A 19,953-nucleotide genomic window follows, 5' to 3' on the forward strand; every position below is an offset into this window, starting at 1 on the left:
ATGAAGGTAATCATGAGGATTACGTGTGCCTTCAGGTTTCAGCATGGGTTCACATGGCCAGGAGGCTGGTGGCACCTGACTGGCAGCACAGACACCTTCTGTCTTTCCCTCTTTCCCCTTGTGGCAACTCACAACGCAGGGCACCAGTAGAAAAGCTAGGCTGGGCTGTAGCCTGTGTAACTGACATCTGTCTGGGGCTCCCAGTGCCCCTTCATGGTACTGACACCCTTGTAGGTCCAGCAGAGCAAGGAGACATTTTGGGTGTTTTTTTTTGTTTTGATAAAAGACCCAGAAGGGTCAGTCGTGCTCTGTCCTGCATCTTCCAAACTTAGCAGCTGCTGGCAAAGTCCTATTGCCCTCCCTCTCCCGGAGTCTGCACCCCACATATTGGGAGCAAGCAGCCTCCCTCGCCACCCCTTCCCCTTCCTGCCATCTCCCCTCACCTGATCTTGACTGAAGTTGTCCAACATGCTTGGCATCTGCTTACTTCCTCCTTTACCTGCAACACCACAAGAGGCACACAGAATGGCTCTTCCTCCACGTGTCCCTGTGCCTCCTGCCCTCTCCTTGGAACCAGGGTGGGAGCACAGCCTCCCTGGTGGACCTGCCACCCTGTCTCTGCCAAGCCCAAGGGAGCAGGATCCGAAGCACTGGGACAAAGCAAGGCTGCAGCAAGGAGCAGCCCAGCTCGGCTCAAAGGAAAGCTGGTGCTCCAGCCAGCAGCAGGGTTCTTCTCCGAGCATTCCTTGTCACAGCAGCCAAGCAGTTACACAAACTGAAGTGGGAGCCTTTCCAGTTCCTAATGCAGGAAAGAAAATTTAAAATAAATCATTTTCCACCAGCCATTCAGCTTCAGCAAAAGCTGGGAGACTTCCAGAGCCAGTCCCTGAAAGAGAGCCACTGTGTAGCTTCCAACCTCTCACAGAATCAGGGCAGACTTCGCTTCATCTCTGCCCAGCTTCTTTGGGACTGGTGCTTTCCTGCTCTGGGTGCCAGCCTGGTTTTGCTGGTCCCGTTGCCCCACATAGGCCAGTGAGTGCCTCAAGATCAGCAGTGTACAATTGCTTCCTGGGAGCGTCATCACGCTTGCCACCCAAGCACTCAGGAGCAAGCATTTAAGGCTCATCAAAGCAGGGATGGGACATTGCTGTCCTTCACCAGCCAGCTCTGACCTTATCCACTCATAGTCCAGTGGCCAGGCAGGACCCAAACGTAGAGCCTGCAAGTCAGCGGCTGGGCCCTAGCCTTTCCTACAGTAGTCACAGCCTCCTTCCATGCACAAATCCATGCCATTTGCTTACGTGAGCCTTACAGAGCTGGGCTGGTCCAAATCATGGACCTGCAGCTTACCAGCTGTCTGTGTCTCAGCAGAGCCACCATAACCATCAGTGTGAGTAGTCCCAGGCAGGGTATTTGCCAGCTCATTCTCTTTTCCCAGCTCTTTTTTTGTATGCTAACCTATATTATGTTTTCTGGAGGCCAGTAGCAGTGGACATGCATGGGATGCCCGCCTACCTGTGGGGCCGAGGAGAGCAGCAGTCACTCGAGGGGATGCCTGAGGCTGCAGGAAGGGCAAGGCTCATGGTCATGTGAAGATCCATCGGTGGGAACTCAGATGTCTCCTTCCAGCCCCTCCCGCACAGAGCTTGACCAGATACTGCTTGTATTTAGTACGAGGCAGCTAGGTAACTCATTACATCCCAGCTGTTCTCTGGGGCTTCTGGGCATGCTTCAAGGAACTGTCACCATGAGCATAGATCTAGTAGCTAGCGAGTTGCTGAGTAATCTGTCCTGAGTTGATACACATTCAGCTTGCTGAAGAAGCTCAGCTGCACAGGACAGCCTCCATCCACTTGTGTGTGCCACAGCATTTGGGTTCACATCTCAGAGGAGACTGCTGGCTTCGTTCAGACCAGTGTGCTGGGAGCTTGGAGCTGATGCCTTCCTGGCTGAGCGCATCCTCCCCTGGCTTCCCCAGTGCCAAGGAAGAGCACGCCTTGGAGTTTAGCTGCTGACTGCTCAGCCCTTCTTCCAGAGCATAAATGTCCCACTTAGACCTCACAGAGGGCAAAGCATAGTAAGCGTAATGCAGTAGCTTACGCATAATAACAGGAATATTGATTTATTGACATTAAGAATTGAATTAAAGTTAGGAGGAAAAAATGAGACTTCGCATTTACTAAGAATTGCCAACATTTCTTCTTAGCACTGTCTCCTAACCACATTTAGTTTCCTGTTTTCTGGTTGCTTATAGCTGTGCCAAGCTTTCGTTACTGGACTGGAATTTCGCTTGGGTAGTATCTAGGTTCCTGCTGAAGTTACTGCAGTGAGAGAAGGGAGATGGGAAATTCCAGCCCGAACTCCTTGGCTGGTTTTAAAAATGCAGACTTAAGACCACATTATTCAGCTCACGTCAAGAAAAAGACCAGCAGAGCTTTCCTAGAAAGGTTTCTCCAAAGATCTGAATATTGACTCTGTGTTTAGTATTACGCCTTCCCTATGGGAGAGTGTCAACATTCAGCTCATGTTATTTTTTCAGCATTACTCCAAATTACAGTGCAGTCATGTTCACGAGAATCTTAATAGTTTTGCAGGTAAATTGCTGGAAGACATTGCATTGGCTTGGTTCTGCTGCCAGTGTACAGGAAGGAAGGCTGGAGAAGGAAAGAACTGAGAAGGCCTCCCTGCTGTATTCAGCTGCTGCACTGCCACAGCTGAAAGCCAGGGAGGACCAATGTGTGCAGAGGGAGGAGCGTTAGCAGTGCTTAGCAAAGAATGGGCAGCTCAGACGTGGGATGGGGCTGGTAAGCTGCCTGGCATGGAGCAACAGCAGTGCAGCAGGTTGATGGGGTTCTCCTCTCTGTGTTTCACGCTCTTTGGTCTGTTATTGCTTGCAGGATCGTGCATCTGTCCAGGTGCCTGGCTGCACCTAGTGTGGGGATGCTGCGAGCTCTGTGACAGCGGGGGATGCACACGGATGCACACGGAGAAGAGGTAAACCTGCCTGCATGGCATCTGCCTCATCCCACATCTGCGGGATGAGCAACTGGAGGAACATTTCTCCCCAGACCAACTCCACAAAAGACTCTGACCTCCTCAATCCCCCTCATCAGCAGCTGTGAACTGGACACAGGGAGGGCCTGGGTACTCCATCTCAGCTGGGCTTTGCCCTAGGCACAGTCAGAAGGGGTTAGTGTTCCCAATGGGATCTGTCCCACTTAGCTCAGCACATATCCGCACAGCTCTCCCAGCAAGTCTACACCCACGCCTCTCCTCTCCCTTGCTCCTTTCCCATGCATACAGGAACCAGTGGCGGAGGATGGACCACTGACCTGTCGAGGGGTAGTGAGAGCAGAGGCACATCTCGGTACCAAGAACTAGTAGGGCCCTGCATTAAGCAAGCACTGCTAACGAGAGCCTCAGCTTAGCAAGTCAGAGCATGCAGAGCCCATTCCCAAAGTCTGGGCACCCTCACAGCTTCTCAGAGGTGCTGTTATCTGTAGTTTGCAGAGAAGCTGAGGCAGGGAGTTAAGTTCTGCCTGTGACATGAGGTAGGACCAGAACCGAGGGAAGAAGCCAGGATTCCCATCTGCTTGCTGTAACCAGTTGGGTATGCTCCCTTCCCAGGTGAAGGCAGACACAGTTTTAAATCACCCTGTTTTAATTTGGCTGTTGTGCCTCAGCCCAAATGTCATACAGAAACACTGGCTTCCAGAAGAGAGAATTTCTGCTGGCACTGCAATCACTGGATTTCAGCTGTAGGGCTCACAGTGCTTGCACAGCAGTGTAGGGCTGCTGCCCATGGCTCAGGATGCTGCTAGCAAGACTTTGCATCAATGGGCATGTTTGCCAATAAGGTCCCTTTTTATCGAGAAGCCGCTTGTGGTGCAGTGTAGTGTCCTTCCCTTGCCCTAAAGAGAGCACCTCATAGCATACTCAGCAGGGACACTTTTGCCAGAGCTTTAGCTGGTAAATACTTCAGCAGTACTTGTATACCAGGAAAGGTGTTACTCTGGAAGGAAAGAAGCTGCTTAGAGATGTGAGTCAGCAGGGAGAATCACACAGGTTGGCAGATCACAGCTGCTTAAAAGTGTTAAAAAAAAAACACACCAAAAACATAAAAAACCAAACCCACACCTGTCTCCTGTTTCCCCAGTGCCATCACAGGCCCAACTTTCAGGGGGCAGGCAGTGCTGGGGAGCAGCGCTCCTGTGACCAGCATTAGAGAGTAGTGGGGCTGCATTTCTGTCCCCGGCCTGTGTTTAGGGCTGGGTGTGTGGAGCTCTGGGGGCAGAGAGGAGGGGATGCCTGGATCCTTGGTAGAACCCGAGGGCAGATTTTCTTCTCCATTCTCAGTGCTGGGTGACAAGCACTCATCCTTACAAGCAGCAAATCCAGATATGAACCCTCTCTGCTTTTCTCCTGGAGGACACACGTTTTTCCCCCCGCTCCTGCCACCACAGCTGTGGCATCGGCTGTCACCCCGCTGAGCTGCCGTGGGCAAACCAGCGCTGCTCGATCCTCGGGGCTCCGGTGACGTGGGGTCTCTTCTATTGCAGGTAGTGCCGCGCCTGAGCTGACCGCGGGGAGGGAGCCCGCAAGCGCCGGGAGGACGAGCGGAATATGAGCGAGAGCAGGCACTTTCCGTCGTCTGTGGCAGCCCGCAGCGAGCTGCATTCCTCAGGCTCGCAGCCCGCCGTGCGAGCCCGCAGCGATGGGGACGAGCAGCTCGGCGAGCCTGCAGAGCCTGCCAGCGGGAGAGCCGGCCCCCCGGGTGACGCCGAGCCCAGCCCAGCGGCCGATGAGGAGCGCCGCGGGGACCGACGTCTGGCGGCCTCGACGGGCGAGCGGGAACGGGAGGCGCGCGCCACGAGTAACGGCCAGGGCCGCGAGGAGCCGGCGCTGACCAACGGCGTGGGCGCGGAGCTCGGCGAGGGCGGCGAGGCGGCGAGGCTGCGGCCGCGGGAAGGCGGCGTGCCCAGCCCCGGCAGCGTGGATTCTGGGGAGGAGAGCTCCCCTGGGCCGCAGGCACGGAGCCGGGCCCTCGGCAAGGTGCTCCTGCACGGCTTCCTGGGCTCCTCGGGAGCGCTGAGCGCTGATGAGCCGGAGGAGCCGCTCGGGTGAGTGCGAAGCTGCCGCAGCGCTGGCTGGGTGATGGCTTACGTGTGCCGTTTCCCAGCCCTCGGTCTGAGTTCCACTTCTCCCTGTGTAACTCATCACTTTAAAAGCTGCAGCTGCTCTCGTGGCTGACTGTCTTTTTGCTCTCTTGCTCTGGGCTTCTTTCCCTATCGCAAATGTGGAAAGTCTGTGATTAGAGCCAGTGTCTGGCTCAGATGTGCTAAGGCGAAGGAAAAGGCTTAGGGACTTCTTAGGGAGAGGGATGACTTTTGGGAGTGTCCCACTTGTGACTTGAGCTGCGGCTGCAGCACTACAGGCAGTTTACTGAGATAGCTGAAGTAGTGGGCAGGGCGGGCACGGCAGCCTGCAGCCATGGGAAGCCTGGGGTGTCCTGGGAGTCCCTGGCAGCATGGCTGGCTTTGGCAATCCATGGCCAGCAGGATGCAGCTTTGCATCCAGAGGAGCACTTCATTAGTAAGGGAAGGCAGGGCACTGAGCTTTGGTTCCCACTGCTCTTGTGGCTGGTGCTGCCAGTGCCTGGGTGGCACAAGGATAACTCAGTTTCTGCTTTGTGTATGTAGCAAGGGGTGGATGTGCTGCTGCATCAGGGATGAGTGTGATTTAGGATGCTGGGAGGTGAGCAGGACGGTAGGGAGTGCTGTGTAGTGGGGTGATGTGGTAAAGCTGGGGGCTCGCGATGCCTCAGCTCGGGTGCACCTTAGTGATGCCCCACAGCAGCTGTGTGTGTGCTCAGAGTCACTGCAGCAGGGTTAGGAGATGTGGCCACTAGCACACAGCATGCTCATTGCTACTGGGTGGCAATGGCCAGGTGGAGGAGAGGGCCTCTTGAAGAGCCCCCAGTGCCTGTCAGCCAGGCAGGACCCCACCATCGCAGCAGGGACCGTGTCCTACTGCTGTCCCAGCTCTACAGTCCTCCTGTGGTTTAGGTCCTCCTAGTTCAGGTAGCCTTCACCAGTGCATGAGGCTAGGTGTAGAAGAGCCTACGCCGACCTTTTTACAGGCACGCTCCAAATTTGCATGCCTGAAGGTCCAGGGCAGGTAGTCCCCTCCCAGACCCTGTACTCTGCAGCTGGATGGGTGGCAGCTCAGCAGCTCAGACACGTGCCTGTCATCTTGTTCTCAAGTGCCTGAGACAAACCACAGGATGCCCCCACCTGTGTCCTCCCTGCTGGCAGCCCAATTTCATGGGACAGCTTTCCAGGCTGGGGGACACTGAGCAGGGACTCAGCCTCACTGAGGTGACCCTGCAAGTGCCTATGACTGCACAGGGCCCTGCAGTCTGCGGGGTGGTCACTGGATTGAGGTGGGCTGCTTCCCATGGCATTCCTGCAAGAGGAACATAGATCACAAATCACCCAGGGAGTTGTATTGTAGCTGCCCAGGGTTGATGGTCACTGTGAATGTTATGGCTTTGCCTGCACATATCTTCTGCCCCAAAATGGAAGAGATGCCACAAGCATGACAGGGCTGGAGAAGAGCAGAGGAGAATGGTGTTCTAAGAGGAGAAGGTGTAACAGGGACAAGATGGCAAAGGGGCATTTGAATCACCTCCTGACTATGCAGGCTTCAGGCTGAGCCACTGGCTCAGAGCACTGTCTGGAGCATGGCCAAGAGTGTTAGTGGTGCTGGGAAGCTGCGCAGCATGTGGGCTGACGGCACGCATCCTTAATTCGTTGCATCTGTAGCAGTTAGCAGGCTCCCCAGCAGCAAACTGGTGGTTTGCGTTACCAACAGCGCCAGCAAGAAGCAGCAACTACTTCAACAGTCACAACTGAAGGTATTAAAGAGAAATAGGTGTCCAAGGCGGACTGCTTCTATCTGCTGATGTCTGGAGAGCCCAGGGAGCCTACCTCTGCACCTGTTCCACAAGTCCTGTGAGCTACTCTGTCAGCTCTTGGATGTCTGCAAGTCACTGTGCTGCGAGGGAATGCTGCTTGACCTGTGGCTCCCCAGCAGACAGTGAAATCAGAAGGAAGCTATGAGTGGTCAGTGAATGCTGGTGCAATCACTGGAAGTGCAATTACTTTAAGGTACAGGGGCATGAACTGGGAGAAGTGGCAGGCTGAGCATTTGGAGCCAGTGCAGCCTGACTGCACTCTGCATGAACTGACCGTGATCTTGTGCTCTGAACATAAGGACTTGGATAGTAAATAAGTATTCTGGGAAGCTGAACGCACAGGGGACAAGTCATATACTATATATACTTGAAGGCAAAAGTGCAGATGGAAAACTTCAGGGATGCAACTGAAATCTGGGAAACTGTGTTGTCCAGGAATCAGGTTAGCTGAGTGCATTCAAAGGTGGTGCTTTGACCACCTACCCACTGGGTGGTTGGGCGAAAACCAGCACGGCCCTTCTGTGCCATAGGGAGCTGCCAGCTACACTTGTGTTGCTCAGTGAGTGTGGGTCATGAGTCACAAAGCTGACAGAGGGACCAAGGCACTGGAGAATTCATAGTCATCCTCTGTTTTTCCGTTTCCCTGTTCAAGGAAATAAAGACAAAGCTTTTGTGCTTGTGCTGCAGTTTGCACTGGCTGAATCCCTTTGGCCCCTCTTTCTTCTGTCCCATTGGCATGCCAGCACACTGTCAAAGCCCTGTTCCACTCCTCGTGGATGTTTTGGCTAGAAGTCTGCCACCTTCCCTTCAGCCCCCAGCACAGGCCCTGCTAATCTCAGAAAGTTGCATCTCTGCAGTCAGAGAGCTTTACTGGCGAATGACATTCTCTGCTTTCAGCCCCATTAAGATGTCAGGCTGGTAAATATAGGAATCCCCACCTTTGGCTTGTGATATGTGCTCGGTGCCTGCAGGCTTGGGACTGCTTTTGCACACACGCTTTTTCCCATGGCAACATACAGCCATTGTGCATTTCACTTTCCATTAAACAAAGTTTTAGAAAACTTTGCAGAAAGGCACAGCGCATAGGCAAGGAAGTCCTGGCTGCCAGCACGTCTTTCTCTGATGGCTCCACCAACACAGCAAACGAGGTTCTACTTTATTGCAACTAATTAACCAGTGCGAAGTGAAATATAAACAACTCAGTGCATAAAAATCCAGTGCGGTGCAGCGGCAGTAATAACTGAATGCATAGCTCGGCATGCCTTGCCATAAGCAATAAAACAGCATTTCAGAGATGACTGAGGAAAGCAGCACAGGCAATTAGATACAGTGCTACTTCAATACACAGAAGCTTGTGATTACAATGCAAATAAATATATGGCTCCTTAGTTAAGTAAAGCAATTGCCTTCCCCGCTGTGTAATACTTAAGTGCACAACACTTCCCTGTGGGGAGGCTGCGCTGTGCTCACTCGCAAGCAAGGTCTTACCTCATCTCCCTCCCAGTCCAGCGTGGTTGAATCAGATGCAGGTGGCTGCCCTTGGGCTGCTCTAAGCTGTAGGAAGCTTGCTTGCCCTCCTCTGGGGAGGGTCTTCCCTGGGACCGTGCAGGGAAGGATGTGACGGGCTTGTGGCTGTGGGTGCTGGAGGCTTGTCAGCATCTGCTGAGCTGTCCCTTTTGCAGCCTCTGCCCTGCTCTCTGCCCTCTCCCGCACGCAGCCTTCAGTGAGGCATTTCTAGGAACAAAGAACTCCGGACTTGGTGCTGCTGTAGGAATTTGGGCTCAGGGAATAAACGCAGGGCTGGAAAATATGCGGGCACTGTTACAAGGGCTTGGGCAATGGGACTCGTCCATAGGGTGCAATTGAGGCTGTAAAATCCTTCGTGTTGCAGAGAGGTGGAGTTTTAAAAGTTTCTCCTGGTTCGTGGAGGGAAAAAGCTTTTTCTGCACACACGCCTTGCCAACATGAATGGATCTGGGAAGATAAGCAGAGCTGAGGATGACCTGGAGCTGCAGCTGCCATCTGGCTTGCTGTGTGGCCAGCTCTGGTGGTCTGGGTGGCCCTGAGCTCCTGGAAGTAGGATGTTATCTGAAGGTACAATTCATGTCAGCTTTCAGCTGTTGCAGCTCCAGAGTTCAGTTTGCAAACAGCAGCTCTAACAGCACAGACTGCAGAGAGGACTTGTCAGAGGATGTGAGAACCTGTTAGTCTAAGCCTTACGGCTCTTGAGTGTGGAGTGTGAGCTGTGCACGGCTGTGTCCCTCCTCGCAGTGCCCTTCAGGTGGCTCTGCCCTGCCTCCTGCTTTGCAGGTACTGCCAGTTCCTGCCAAAGCTCACCAGGCAGCTGAGTGGGCACCCAGCAGCATGGGGATGGGAAGGCAGCATGGAGTGGCCACTTCACAGCACCTGCTTGGGTTCCTCAGGCTCTCGGGACACCGAGAAGTAAGAAATGTGACAGTGCTGACTTGTCCTCCCCTCTCTGACAGCTCTGGTGCGTTAAAAGCAGGATGCTGTGCCCTCGTTCAGATCCTTCCCCAGCGTGCAGTTTTCTTGCAGACGGCAGGAGAGAAGTCTGGAAGCTGACTTGTTCTCACACCTTGCTGTCACAGCAGGGGAATGTGCAACTCTTGTCACTGCAGTCTTCCCTCCTTGCACTGGTTCTCTGCTCATTGTCCACCCTCTCACACTGTGTTTGGTTCTTGGGGTGAGGAGATCACCTTTAGCAAAGTTCCTGCTGTCTTGCATTGCATGTCTGAATCTGTAAGTGCACTGGCTGTAGCAAACAAGGGGGATGACCTTAAGGACTTCTCCATGTGGAGGGATGCCAGGTCCCATTGTACTGCCTGGAATTAGTGCTTGTATTAAGTGCTGAGCTCTTGCTGCCCATGCTGATGAGGATGTTGGAGATTGATCCATATGAGCATCACCTCTCAGCATGGGGTACCCCCTGCTGCCTGCTCTTCAGAAATGACAGCAGTAGTTCCCAAACAGGTGTGTTCCCCTTGGTGACGAGGTCGTGGGGCCACAAAGTCCTGCAATGATCTTCCACCCTGCCCAAGGCACTGCAGAGCCAAGCTTTCCCAGAAGTGACAACACTGTGATGGTATCTCTGGACCAGTAAACTCAGGGCTGTGCTGCCTTGTTGATTGCAAGATCAGAAAAAAACATCATGATTTTCCCATTGGCTTGCTTTGTAACACTGTGGATATAGCATATGTTTCTGTGTTTGCTACATCTTTTCTGAATCAGCCTTGTCCAGCCACATGGTGAGGGGTGCGGTGCTGTGAATTTCAGGGGAGGACACTATATGGTCCTCTTCATTTCAGGCTTGCTCAGGGTCCTGAGGTCCAGGCACGTGGATATCCTCTGCAGTGCTACCTCTCTCCCAGCTGCCTGCCAGGCCTTCCAGCCATGCCCTGAGCATAGTGAGGGAGAGGATCTTGCTGAAATGGGCAGTGTCTGCATTTGGAGACACTGTTTTTGTGGGCCAGAGTCAGTAATGTGATCGCAGAAGGAGCAGTGAAATTGAGTGAGGTTTCTGAATCCTGAATAAAGAAGAAAATATCAGCTGAGAAGGCTCCTTCCATTCCCAGCCATTCTGGTGGTTGACTGTGCTTTGACAGAAAATGCTTGACAAAAAAATGATTTTTACACTGTACTGAGGGTTTTTCTACTTTGAAAGGTATCAAAACGGATTGTCTTGGCCTTTCTGTAGATGCTTTACTGCTCCCCTATGTGGTCAAATGATAAATGAGTGGAAGTGAATGATATCTTGCTCAGAAGCAGCAGCAGGTTTTGGGTACAAACCGGTTCTTTAGGGGAAATCCTTCCCGAGGTGGCTGGGTATGGCCACAGCGGAGGGGACCAGGCTGCCCCTCCCACCTTCAGCCACTCTGAGCTGGTAGTTGAATTTGTTCCATCTGAAAGGGTCTCAGCTGAGCTGAAGATCTCATCTGGTGAGTAGATCCTGGTGACATTTAGAAGTAGAGAAAAAATCAACAAATTGGAAATGATTGCAATTGCTTTGATTGCAGTGTGTTTACCAGCATGGGGAAAAGGAAGACCAGATTCTTTCCTTGCTGCTCATTGACCTGCTCTTTGCTCAAGAAGCAGCCTTCCTTCTTTGCTGCTTGCTTAGCTCTGCATAGAAATACAGACAAATTCTTTCTGCCCTGGGAGAAGTATGCGCCCGAGACTGAAATGGTATAAGCAGAGCTGGAGGGCTTCAGGGCTCCAGTAAGCATCTGCCAAGCATGGCAGTGATGTCCAGGGGTACATCCCCGCCTTGAAAGCAGGGAGCCTGTGTCTGTTGGACAAAACGGGCTGCATGCTTCTAGATCAGGGCATCCTTAAGCTGCTGCAGCTGGGAACTGGAGGAATGGGGCTGGCTGTGGGGGCAGACATTTGCTTTCCCTGTTCTCTGATTTCTGCTGCTGAGATAGGGCTCTGTTCCCCTACCTGTCCTTATTTTTGCTACAAGCAATTCCATATGGTGTGTGGCTTAGTTTCCCTGCCTAGAAAGATTGAGCTGTTTTGTAAAGTGCATTGAGAAGTGTCCAGACTGCTGGGAGAAAAAAAAAAAAGTGATACAAAAGCAATCAGATCAAAAACAGATCAATGCCCAGCCAGTCTCTAAGCAGTAGTGACTTTCAGAGACCACCCCCACAAGGCTTTTGCTGAGCATGGGTTTGTATGCCATAGAATACCCCTTTGGATCGTTGGGGCTGGCTGCCCACACTGTGTCCTCTCCCAGTCCCTTACCAGCTCCAGCCTGTTTGCTGGCCTGCTGATTCAGGCTGTTCCAGGACGGACTGAGCCCTCCCGTCTCCTCAGGGCTCCCAGCAGGTGTTTGGCCCAGCTGAATTCTCCCTGTGTGATTGCATTGGGATGTGCCCTGGAACTGATGTCCCTGCATCGAAAGCTAGAATAGCTGGCAGTTGCTTACCCAGAAGCTAACCTTGCAGGTTGGTGCATTTTGCAGCCTCTGTCACACTGCTAATGTTGTGCCTTTGTGCCACAGCTGTCTGTAAAGCAGCACAGAGCCTCCCCTGCCCGGGCTCCATCCCCGTGGATGTTCCTCTCAGTGCAGGGTGCCCTGCTCTTCTAGGGTGTCTTGTCTAAGACAAAAGGCTGAAGATAGAGCGTATGAATTGCTCCCTAATGGTTTCTGTTTTTTTCTCTGCTACAAAGGGACATTTGCTGCCAACATGCAGTTACATGAATTGATCTCAATCTTTAATGTCTTCTGTGTTTTTGATGCTGCCAGAATCGGAGCACTTGAAGAGAGAGAGAACCCTTACATTAATTCAATTCTGGCAATTGGTCCAGCTGCAAGTGTGAGGCACCAATGTTTCCAGTTCAGAGCTCTGGCTTTTTGCTGGGGCACAACCATAAATAACTGGGTACCTGAGGGGCTCATTGCAAAGCTCTGTCTTCTTCAGCTCTGTAGCTTATAATAAAACTGGGAAGCAATTAGGTTATACCACTGAGAACTCCCAAGGATCTATGATTGCAACATCCATTCCTACCTCTTCTCCTGCCCCCTAACTCCAAGTTGAACAGTACAAGCAATTCCTTGACCACTTTTTCTGCATCTCCCCTTCTTGTCCAGGTTTGCTGCTGAAGATGCCAAGCTGAGCTGCAGTGAGGACGACAAGGAACGTTTTCAATTCAAAGACATCAGGGATGGGTTCAGCTCGACCTTTGAGAAGATTGTTGAGTCTGACCTTATGAAGGGCACGTACTACAGCAGCTTGGACTCTCTGGATGTCCTCTCTCTTACAGATGAGACAGACAGCTGTGTCAGTTTTGAGGCGCCACTCACCCCATTGATCCAGCAGCGGGTCAAGGAAAGCCCAGAGCTCTTGGAGCAGAAACTGGTGGCCCAGCAGAGAGAATCCCTTCAGCACATGGCTGCTGATAAGCAAGAGCAGGCAGCAGCAAAGCCAGCAGAGGGGGATTTTGGGAGCCCTCTCAGGCACTCAATTACCAGCAGCAGGTCAGAGAATGTGCTGAGCCGGTTGTCCTTGAAAAATATCCCAAATGGGTTCCATGTGGAAGGTTCAGAGGAAGACGCCGCCAAGATCATTAACTCCATCAGGTAGGGCAGGCTGTGAATTGCTGGGGTAAAGGGGCCTTTGTCTTATGGGGTCCCAGCCCAGAAGCAAGGCTTATAGGATATAATGGGTGTAGATGCTTTTTTTCCTCTTGTGCTTGCTCTCACGTGTTGTCATGGCAGAGAGAGAAACCACAGGACAAACTTTCTTATTCAAAGGCTGAGAACACAGCCAAGACCACATGGCACTAGATCAGCCATTCCCCAGCAGATCTGTGTCTGCCTTTCCTGCTCTCGAACACAGGGCCCAAGGACGAACATGATCTGCTGGGTCCTGTAGGAGCACTGTGAGCCCAAGAAATGCCAAGGCTCAAGCACTTTGTGCACACATTTGCTCTGGAGGGCACCAGCATTGATTTGCTTGCACACAAATCCCACCTGCTCTTACAGCAGGCCAGCACTGTTGTAGGAAGACCACTGCCTTGTCTGCCTGACATCTACCAAAGTCCATGGCAGGTAGCAGTCAGCCAGGCACACTTGCAGATGTGCTCTGAAAAGCAGGGTGAGCCTCAAGGTTTCACTTAGGCGCCTTTGTAGAGGTTTCCCCAGGAGTTCTTGGCAGGCAGTGAGGACATCAGTGGAGATGGCACCCGCTGGGCCAGCTCCAAGCCATCGTCCCCAGGATGCAGCAGGGGCTGTACTGCAGTTCTGTGTGTGTGGGAGCCAGGAGATGGGCAGCCAGGCAAGGAAAGAGCCAGAACATGGGATTATGTCCGGCTAATTATTGGTCTTCTGTGAGTCACAGTGCCCAAAAATGTGTGAATAGGTGTCAGAACTGGCCTGAAATGACATGGCCTGGCATGAAAACAAAGGGATGCAGCCCCACCTGCCTGGTGCCACTGGAACACGCAAGGTGTCATCTGTGAGAACGGCTGGCCATCGTGCCATCTGGGGGCAGCAGCTGGACAGTGACAACAGGTCAGGTGCCAATCCCCTCGGCATGATGCCCTGGGGGCCCAGCCACAGCACTTTGCACAAGTTCAAGTGCACTTTCTCACCCTCAGCAAATAATCTGAACCTAAAAGTGTATCAGCTATACCAAAGGGTTTCCTGAATGTCAGCAGCTCCAAAAGAGGTTGGTATCCCTACAACACAGACCAGAAGGGTATATGTTCTGGCACCTTCGTATCCATTCAGGACAGCTTTTCATACCATGTGGACAGTGGAACCTTAAAAAAGGGTTGAGTTTCTTTGCTTTGAATGAGTATATCCTCATTTCTTAGCAAGAAATAATTTCCATCTTTTTCCTACTAGTTTGAAATTAAACTTTTTGGAATGCATCAAAATGCATTTTTGACCTGAAATGAAATAGGGTTTGCTCAACGTCCAGTTCACAAATGTGTTTTTTGTATTTTTTGGTTAGGACAAGAAGAAATCAAAATGTGGTATTTTCTTCAGGTTCCTCCAAGTCACACTGCTGCTCCTTGAATTGTTTCTTGTTTCTGTGTAGTGACGCCAGCTTGAAAGATGCACTCTCTGACTCTGACTCTGACATGGGCAGCACGGAGCAGCTTGACCAGGGAAGCACAGACACCTTGGCAAACGGCTGCAGGGCAGACAGTGAGGCTGCAAAGAGGTTGGCCAAGCGCCTCTACAACCTCGAAGGGTTCAAGCGCTGTGATGTGGCACGGCAGCTCGGGAAAAAGTAAGTGGTCTTTGGTGTAGAGCCAGCCTGGCCAAGCAGCAGGCCAAGGCAGCACTGAGCATGGCCATGAGAAAAGCATCTGTGGTGGGGAGGGTGAGGCGGTGTGAGCTGCAAGATTTGGATGGAGAGTGAGATACGCACTGCATGTCCAAGTTACCTCAGCTGGGGGGTTTGCCAGGATAAGGCAGAAGGGAAGTGAAAGTGTTTATTCAAAAGTGGAGAGATACAGTGATTTGTAAAAGAGAGAGAAACAGTAACAAAGCAACAAGCGCAGCAGTAGCATGACTTTAGGGTGCCAGTGGGTGCGAGGACACCAACTGCCCGTATATTTCTCCCGGGTCATGTATAACACTGCTTGTTTTTTGTATGTCCTTGAAATGGCTCACTGCCATCCTGACTAGCAAGACACAGCTGTCCCTCAGCAAACACCCAGGCTTCCATTAGCAAGGATGGTCCATGATTCAACTTTGTCCTGGGGAGGAAGGAAGGAGCTCCTGAGTGATCTTCTGTAGCAGCTTTTTGTATCTCTTGACAGCATGCTTGTTCTTCTCTCTTGGTTCTTGTGACAGATGCAATTCTGGTTGCTGCTGCCTCAAGCCTAGCATCCTTCTTTCCTGCAAATCTTCTATGCCAGCTGGCTGAGTGGGGAGCTTCCAGGCAATGAACTTTTAGCATGGGGGTGCATCTGAGTGTGCCCTGTTGCTGGTTCCTGCCATCCTCACACTGCAGGAGCTGTTCGGTGACCCACAGCTGGGACTTGACACATCCATTAAAAAAAATCAATTTTGGTTTTGATCAGCTGAATTTTAGAAAGCTGGAACACTTCCCAGCACAAGACCTGGATAGAGCTGCAGGCTCCTGGACCAGGCATGTGGATTTGCAGAGCAGGAAATGAAGGAGGTTGGAGCTAGGTGTATTTTAGGCTTGTCTTTCTCATGTAAAACCAGCCTGCATTTGTGGGAATAGAGTACATTTAAGTGATGCATTCAGAGAAGCTGTATGTAGGAGGTGGGCCAACAAGGACGGTTGTTTGAAAAGTAAAAATCTCATTTTTAGACTTTTCAGCTCATTCTACTTCTATTATTATTATTATTATTACTATTATTATTATTAAATTTTTTGTAAATACTGGCAGTTTTCTTAAAAATCCCAATATGTTCATCATTGTCAAGCAAGTATGAAAAACTTGATGACGAGGAAACAGAGGTTGGATATCACCAAACAGTTTCTTTCCAGCTGACAGCATTATGTGATGTTAACCCTAAATGTCTCAGTCCCTGAAGAGCATGTATTTTGGCAGCTCAGTCTGCCTCCAACTACTCCAAGCTGGGAGGGATCTGGGGAGGCACATGGGAAGACACGATGGGCTGGGGAGATGCAGTCGCAACAGAAGCTAGTGTCGACCACTGCTCACCATTCTGTCTGAATCCTGGCTCGTGAGTCACCACCAGAAAGACTCAGCGAGCTGAAGGATGGGCAGTGAGCCTGGAGGGAAAGGGTGGTGAAAGGCATCTCCCACCTCCTTCATTCTGCATGGCTGTAGGCCCAGTTAAGAATCTGAGTTAGGATATAGCCCCAGTGTAGGCTATGGAGACACCTCAAGAGCAACTCAGTCCACCTGAGATCTGGGCTAGACTATAGCTTGCTGCTTTGTTTTGGTTTTAGGGAGCCTTGGACAAGGCCAGCTCTTCAAGTCCAGCTTGAGGTTAAGTGGGATCAATCAGATGTTTTGTTCTCCCCTGTTGATTATTCCTGTGATGAAGTGCATGGCTGTCCTTGGTGTGTGCCCTTGCATTCGGAAGGCAAATGGTATCCTGGGCTCCATGAGAAGAGGGGTTTGGCCAGCAGGGACAGAGAGGTGATTGTCCCTCTCTACTCTCCTCTTGTGAGGCCCCATCTGGAGTACTGTGACCAGGTCTGGAGCCCCCAGTACAAGAAAGACAGGGAGCTGTTGGAGAGGGTCCAGAGGAGCCACAAAGATGAGCAGGGGGATGGGGCACCTCCCCTACAAAGACAGGCTGGGGGAGCTGGGCTTGTTCAACCTTGAGGTCCCTTCAAACCCTGGCCATTCTGTGATTCTGTGTGTGCAGTGCCCAGAATGCCCAACCAGATTCCCAGCAGATCTGGCAGAGTTGCCTAGGCTGAAGGAATTGGAGCTTTTTTCCATGGTTACATTTGTGAGGTGGGGCTTGACCTGTGGAAGGGACAACAGTGGCTGTTTCCCAGCACTTGTACAGCCAACACATGAGGTCTTCTGCAGACTTAGAGCCAAGAGCATTCCAGAGGGCAGCCTGGGGCTTCCTTTGTTTCTGCTGTTTCTTTGACAGAGGGGTGAAGATGTGTTGACATCTCCATCACAGACATGATCATCTTTGGCTTCTCACATCATCCTGCTTTGAAGCTGCAGGACAAGTGAAGAAGTTACTCCACTATGTGCTGTGCTTCCAAACAGCATCCACCTGAAGCTTTGCAGCATCTGCCTCACAGTGGAAGATAAAACAGTGCTGTTGGAAAGGCAGTGTGAGCTCTGAGCTCAGCCTGTAGATGGTCCTGAAGTGAGACTGGATGTGCAACACTTAGTATGCGTTTCATTTTGTGGGAGAAAGAGAATGAATTACATATGAGCAAGGCTGATCATATTGAGATCATCTCCATGTTCTTGCCAACAGTCATTCATCATACTTGCAGTTTTGGTATCTGAGCTGTGCAGATAGAGGAATTTAACACCACCCATTCTGGCTTTAAAGGCACTAAGTCCCCAAGCATCCTTCAAAACCTCCACGTGTTCTACAGCCCTGGCAAACTACTCAGGGGAGAGTGGGACCAGAATCTCAGCTGCTCAGCTGACTCCTGCACCCTGACTGATCCAGCACCCCAGGAGCTGGCATCCATCTGGCAGGTGGTGTCTGAGAGTATGATTGCAGAAAGACACAGTGTGAGGTGCTGTGGTGAGAGGGTGAGAGGAGAGCCAGCCTGGGGTAGAGAATGGGAGTACTGCAGTAGGACTAGACAGTGTCTCCTCTGATGAAAAGGCTGATGACTCCCTCTTTAATTACAGTAATGAATTTAGCAAGTTGGTAGCAGAGGAGTACCTCAGCTTCTTTGACTTCACTGGCTTGACCCTCGACAAAGCACTCAGGTGAGCTGGGCTCTTGGCACCCCCACATATGTCTGGGCTGGAGGGGGCAGAGCAGGTGGGTTTCTCTGGGCCTCCCGACTCCACAGAGACTGTCCATGGGCAGGAGCAGGGACAGGTTATAATTTAATTTTTGCTTTGGTGTCACATTTGGCACAACGTACTGCCACCAAAAGTGAGCTTTGCTAAGAACACCCACAGCCTGCTTCCCCGCGGTGGAGAGCGGCTTTCCTGGGAATCCTATTCTGTGCAAACTCAGAGCAAGTGAGAGCAACTTCTGCCCTTAGGATGGATGACCCATCCTGATGCCAGTGAGCCTGGTACGCCCTACCTCAGCTGGCAGTATGTTTCCCTGCACAGCTCAGGACCAGCCTCAAGGCCTGTACCTGCAGGGCCCCTGGCGCGGGCTGTGGAGAGGACAGAGGCTTCTCTAGCTGCTATGCGGACCCCCTTCCTATCTTTCCCTGTAGTGTGGATGCTTTCCAGCAGATTGATCCATGACATCTTAAGTATCACTTTCTCTTTGCAGGACATTCTTGAAAGCATTCCCACTGATGGGAGAAACACAGGAGCGGGAGCGTGTGCTGATTCACTTCTCCCGGCGATACTGCCAGTGCAACCCAGAGGAGAGCACCTCTGAAGGTACTGCTTTCCTGGGACCGACTTTTTACACAGTCTGACAGTGATAGGACAAGGGGGGGAATGGCTTTAAACTAAAAGAGGGGAAATTTGGAGTGGATATCAGGAAAAAAATTATTTACTCAGAGGGCAGTGAGGCACTGGCACTGCTGCCCAGAGATGTTGTAGATGCCCCATCCCTGGAGGCGTTCAAGGCCAGGTTGGATGGTGCCCTGGACAGCCTGAGCTGATGGGGGGCGGCCAGCCCACGCAAGGGAGATTGGAGCTCAGTGATCTTCAAGGTCCCTTCCACATGAGCATGCCCAAGGTCATATTTGCATGAGTATCTCTACACACCTGCTTACAGGCATCTGTAGTGCCTGCATCCAGGCATGGGTGGAAATCAGGCTGCTGACCTGCTCTCAACCAGCATCACAGAACTGCTGGCTGTTCCTTCTCCACCCTCTTCAGCTTAGAATGTGGCAATTGGGCCTGAGAGCTGCCTTGCCAAGGAGTAGCCCTGCCCAGTGTCACATAAACCCTGGAGTTATTCTGCCACAAACTTCTCTGAAGCAGAATGACCTCTTTGCTTTTGTCTGCGGTAGCTGAGTAAAGTGTAAGTTTAGCTGGATGACGTCTAGGTTTATTTCATTTCCCTAGGTTTGCTTTACATGTGCATGTGATGTTCTCTCATACTGATCCCAAGAGGACCTTCCCTGGAAGGGCTTCTCCACCTGTAGACGTTTAGCTGTAGGCCAATCTTGACCTCTCTTCATCACCTCTCCCAAATGTGATCCTCAACTCTACTGCATTCATCTCTAACCTGTAGACAAGGGCCTTGGGACCCTTCCTCCTCGTCTTGTCCTCATGTTTCTTACATTCACTGTTTATTCTTCTTACTGATTTTCTTTATTCTTCTTACATTCACATTACATGCACTCCTGCTTGAGCAGAGGCTGAGCTGGAGCACAAGGCAGTCAGACCTCTGGCTCCATCCCATACCTTATAAACAGGAGAGCATTGAGAGGGCAGAGTAGGCAAACAGCATGCAAGCTTTGCTGTGGCAACACAAGTTTACACAGCTGCCAATGTCAGCAGCTGTGACAGAGCCACAATAATGACAAGTGTTCAGAAGTTAGATCCCAGTTGTAATGATGTGTGAAAAGCACTTGCTAATAGGAAAAACAAAAGGAGGAACTGAGAAGATTGAACTCCTCAACAACTGCATGGCCCTCAGTCAAGGTGTCACTGCTTCCGTGACTGATTTGAAAATGTTATAACCCCAAACAATACAAAACTCTTCAGAGTAAGGAAAAGTGGAACTGAAACATGACTGCCACCACTCTCATGACATTGTTAATGTTCATGGCTACAGCGTGCCTTATGATGATAGTGGCACATGTCACAAGGCTGGGCAGTACCACCCTGAAGACCAAATACAAGTCCCGAGCAAAACAAAGCTG

General features: G+C 51.5%; 1 protein-coding gene across 1 annotated transcript in view; it reads left to right on the forward strand.

Annotated features, from left to right (window-relative positions):
• Positions 1–4,623: 4,623 nt before the first annotated feature.
• The window catches only part of PSD2 (pleckstrin and Sec7 domain containing 2), a 42,127-nt gene continuing 26,797 nt past the window's right edge, over positions 4,624–19,953 (forward strand). Inside the window, exons 1-5 of the mRNA XM_042887189.1 lie at positions 4,624–5,120; positions 12,588–13,076; positions 14,542–14,736; positions 17,795–17,875; positions 18,402–18,514. Of these exons, the coding sequence (XP_042743123.1) occupies positions 4,624–5,120; positions 12,588–13,076; positions 14,542–14,736; positions 17,795–17,875; positions 18,402–18,514 (1,375 nt within the window). The remainder of the gene's footprint in view (positions 5,121–12,587; positions 13,077–14,541; positions 14,737–17,794; positions 17,876–18,401; positions 18,515–19,953) is intronic.

This window comes from Lagopus leucura, unplaced genomic scaffold (genome assembly GCF_019238085.1).
Source record: "Lagopus leucura isolate 7727_CA_CO unplaced genomic scaffold, USGS_WTPT01 Super-Scaffold_100075, whole genome shotgun sequence".
Lineage (NCBI taxonomy): Eukaryota > Metazoa > Chordata > Aves > Galliformes > Phasianidae > Lagopus > Lagopus leucura.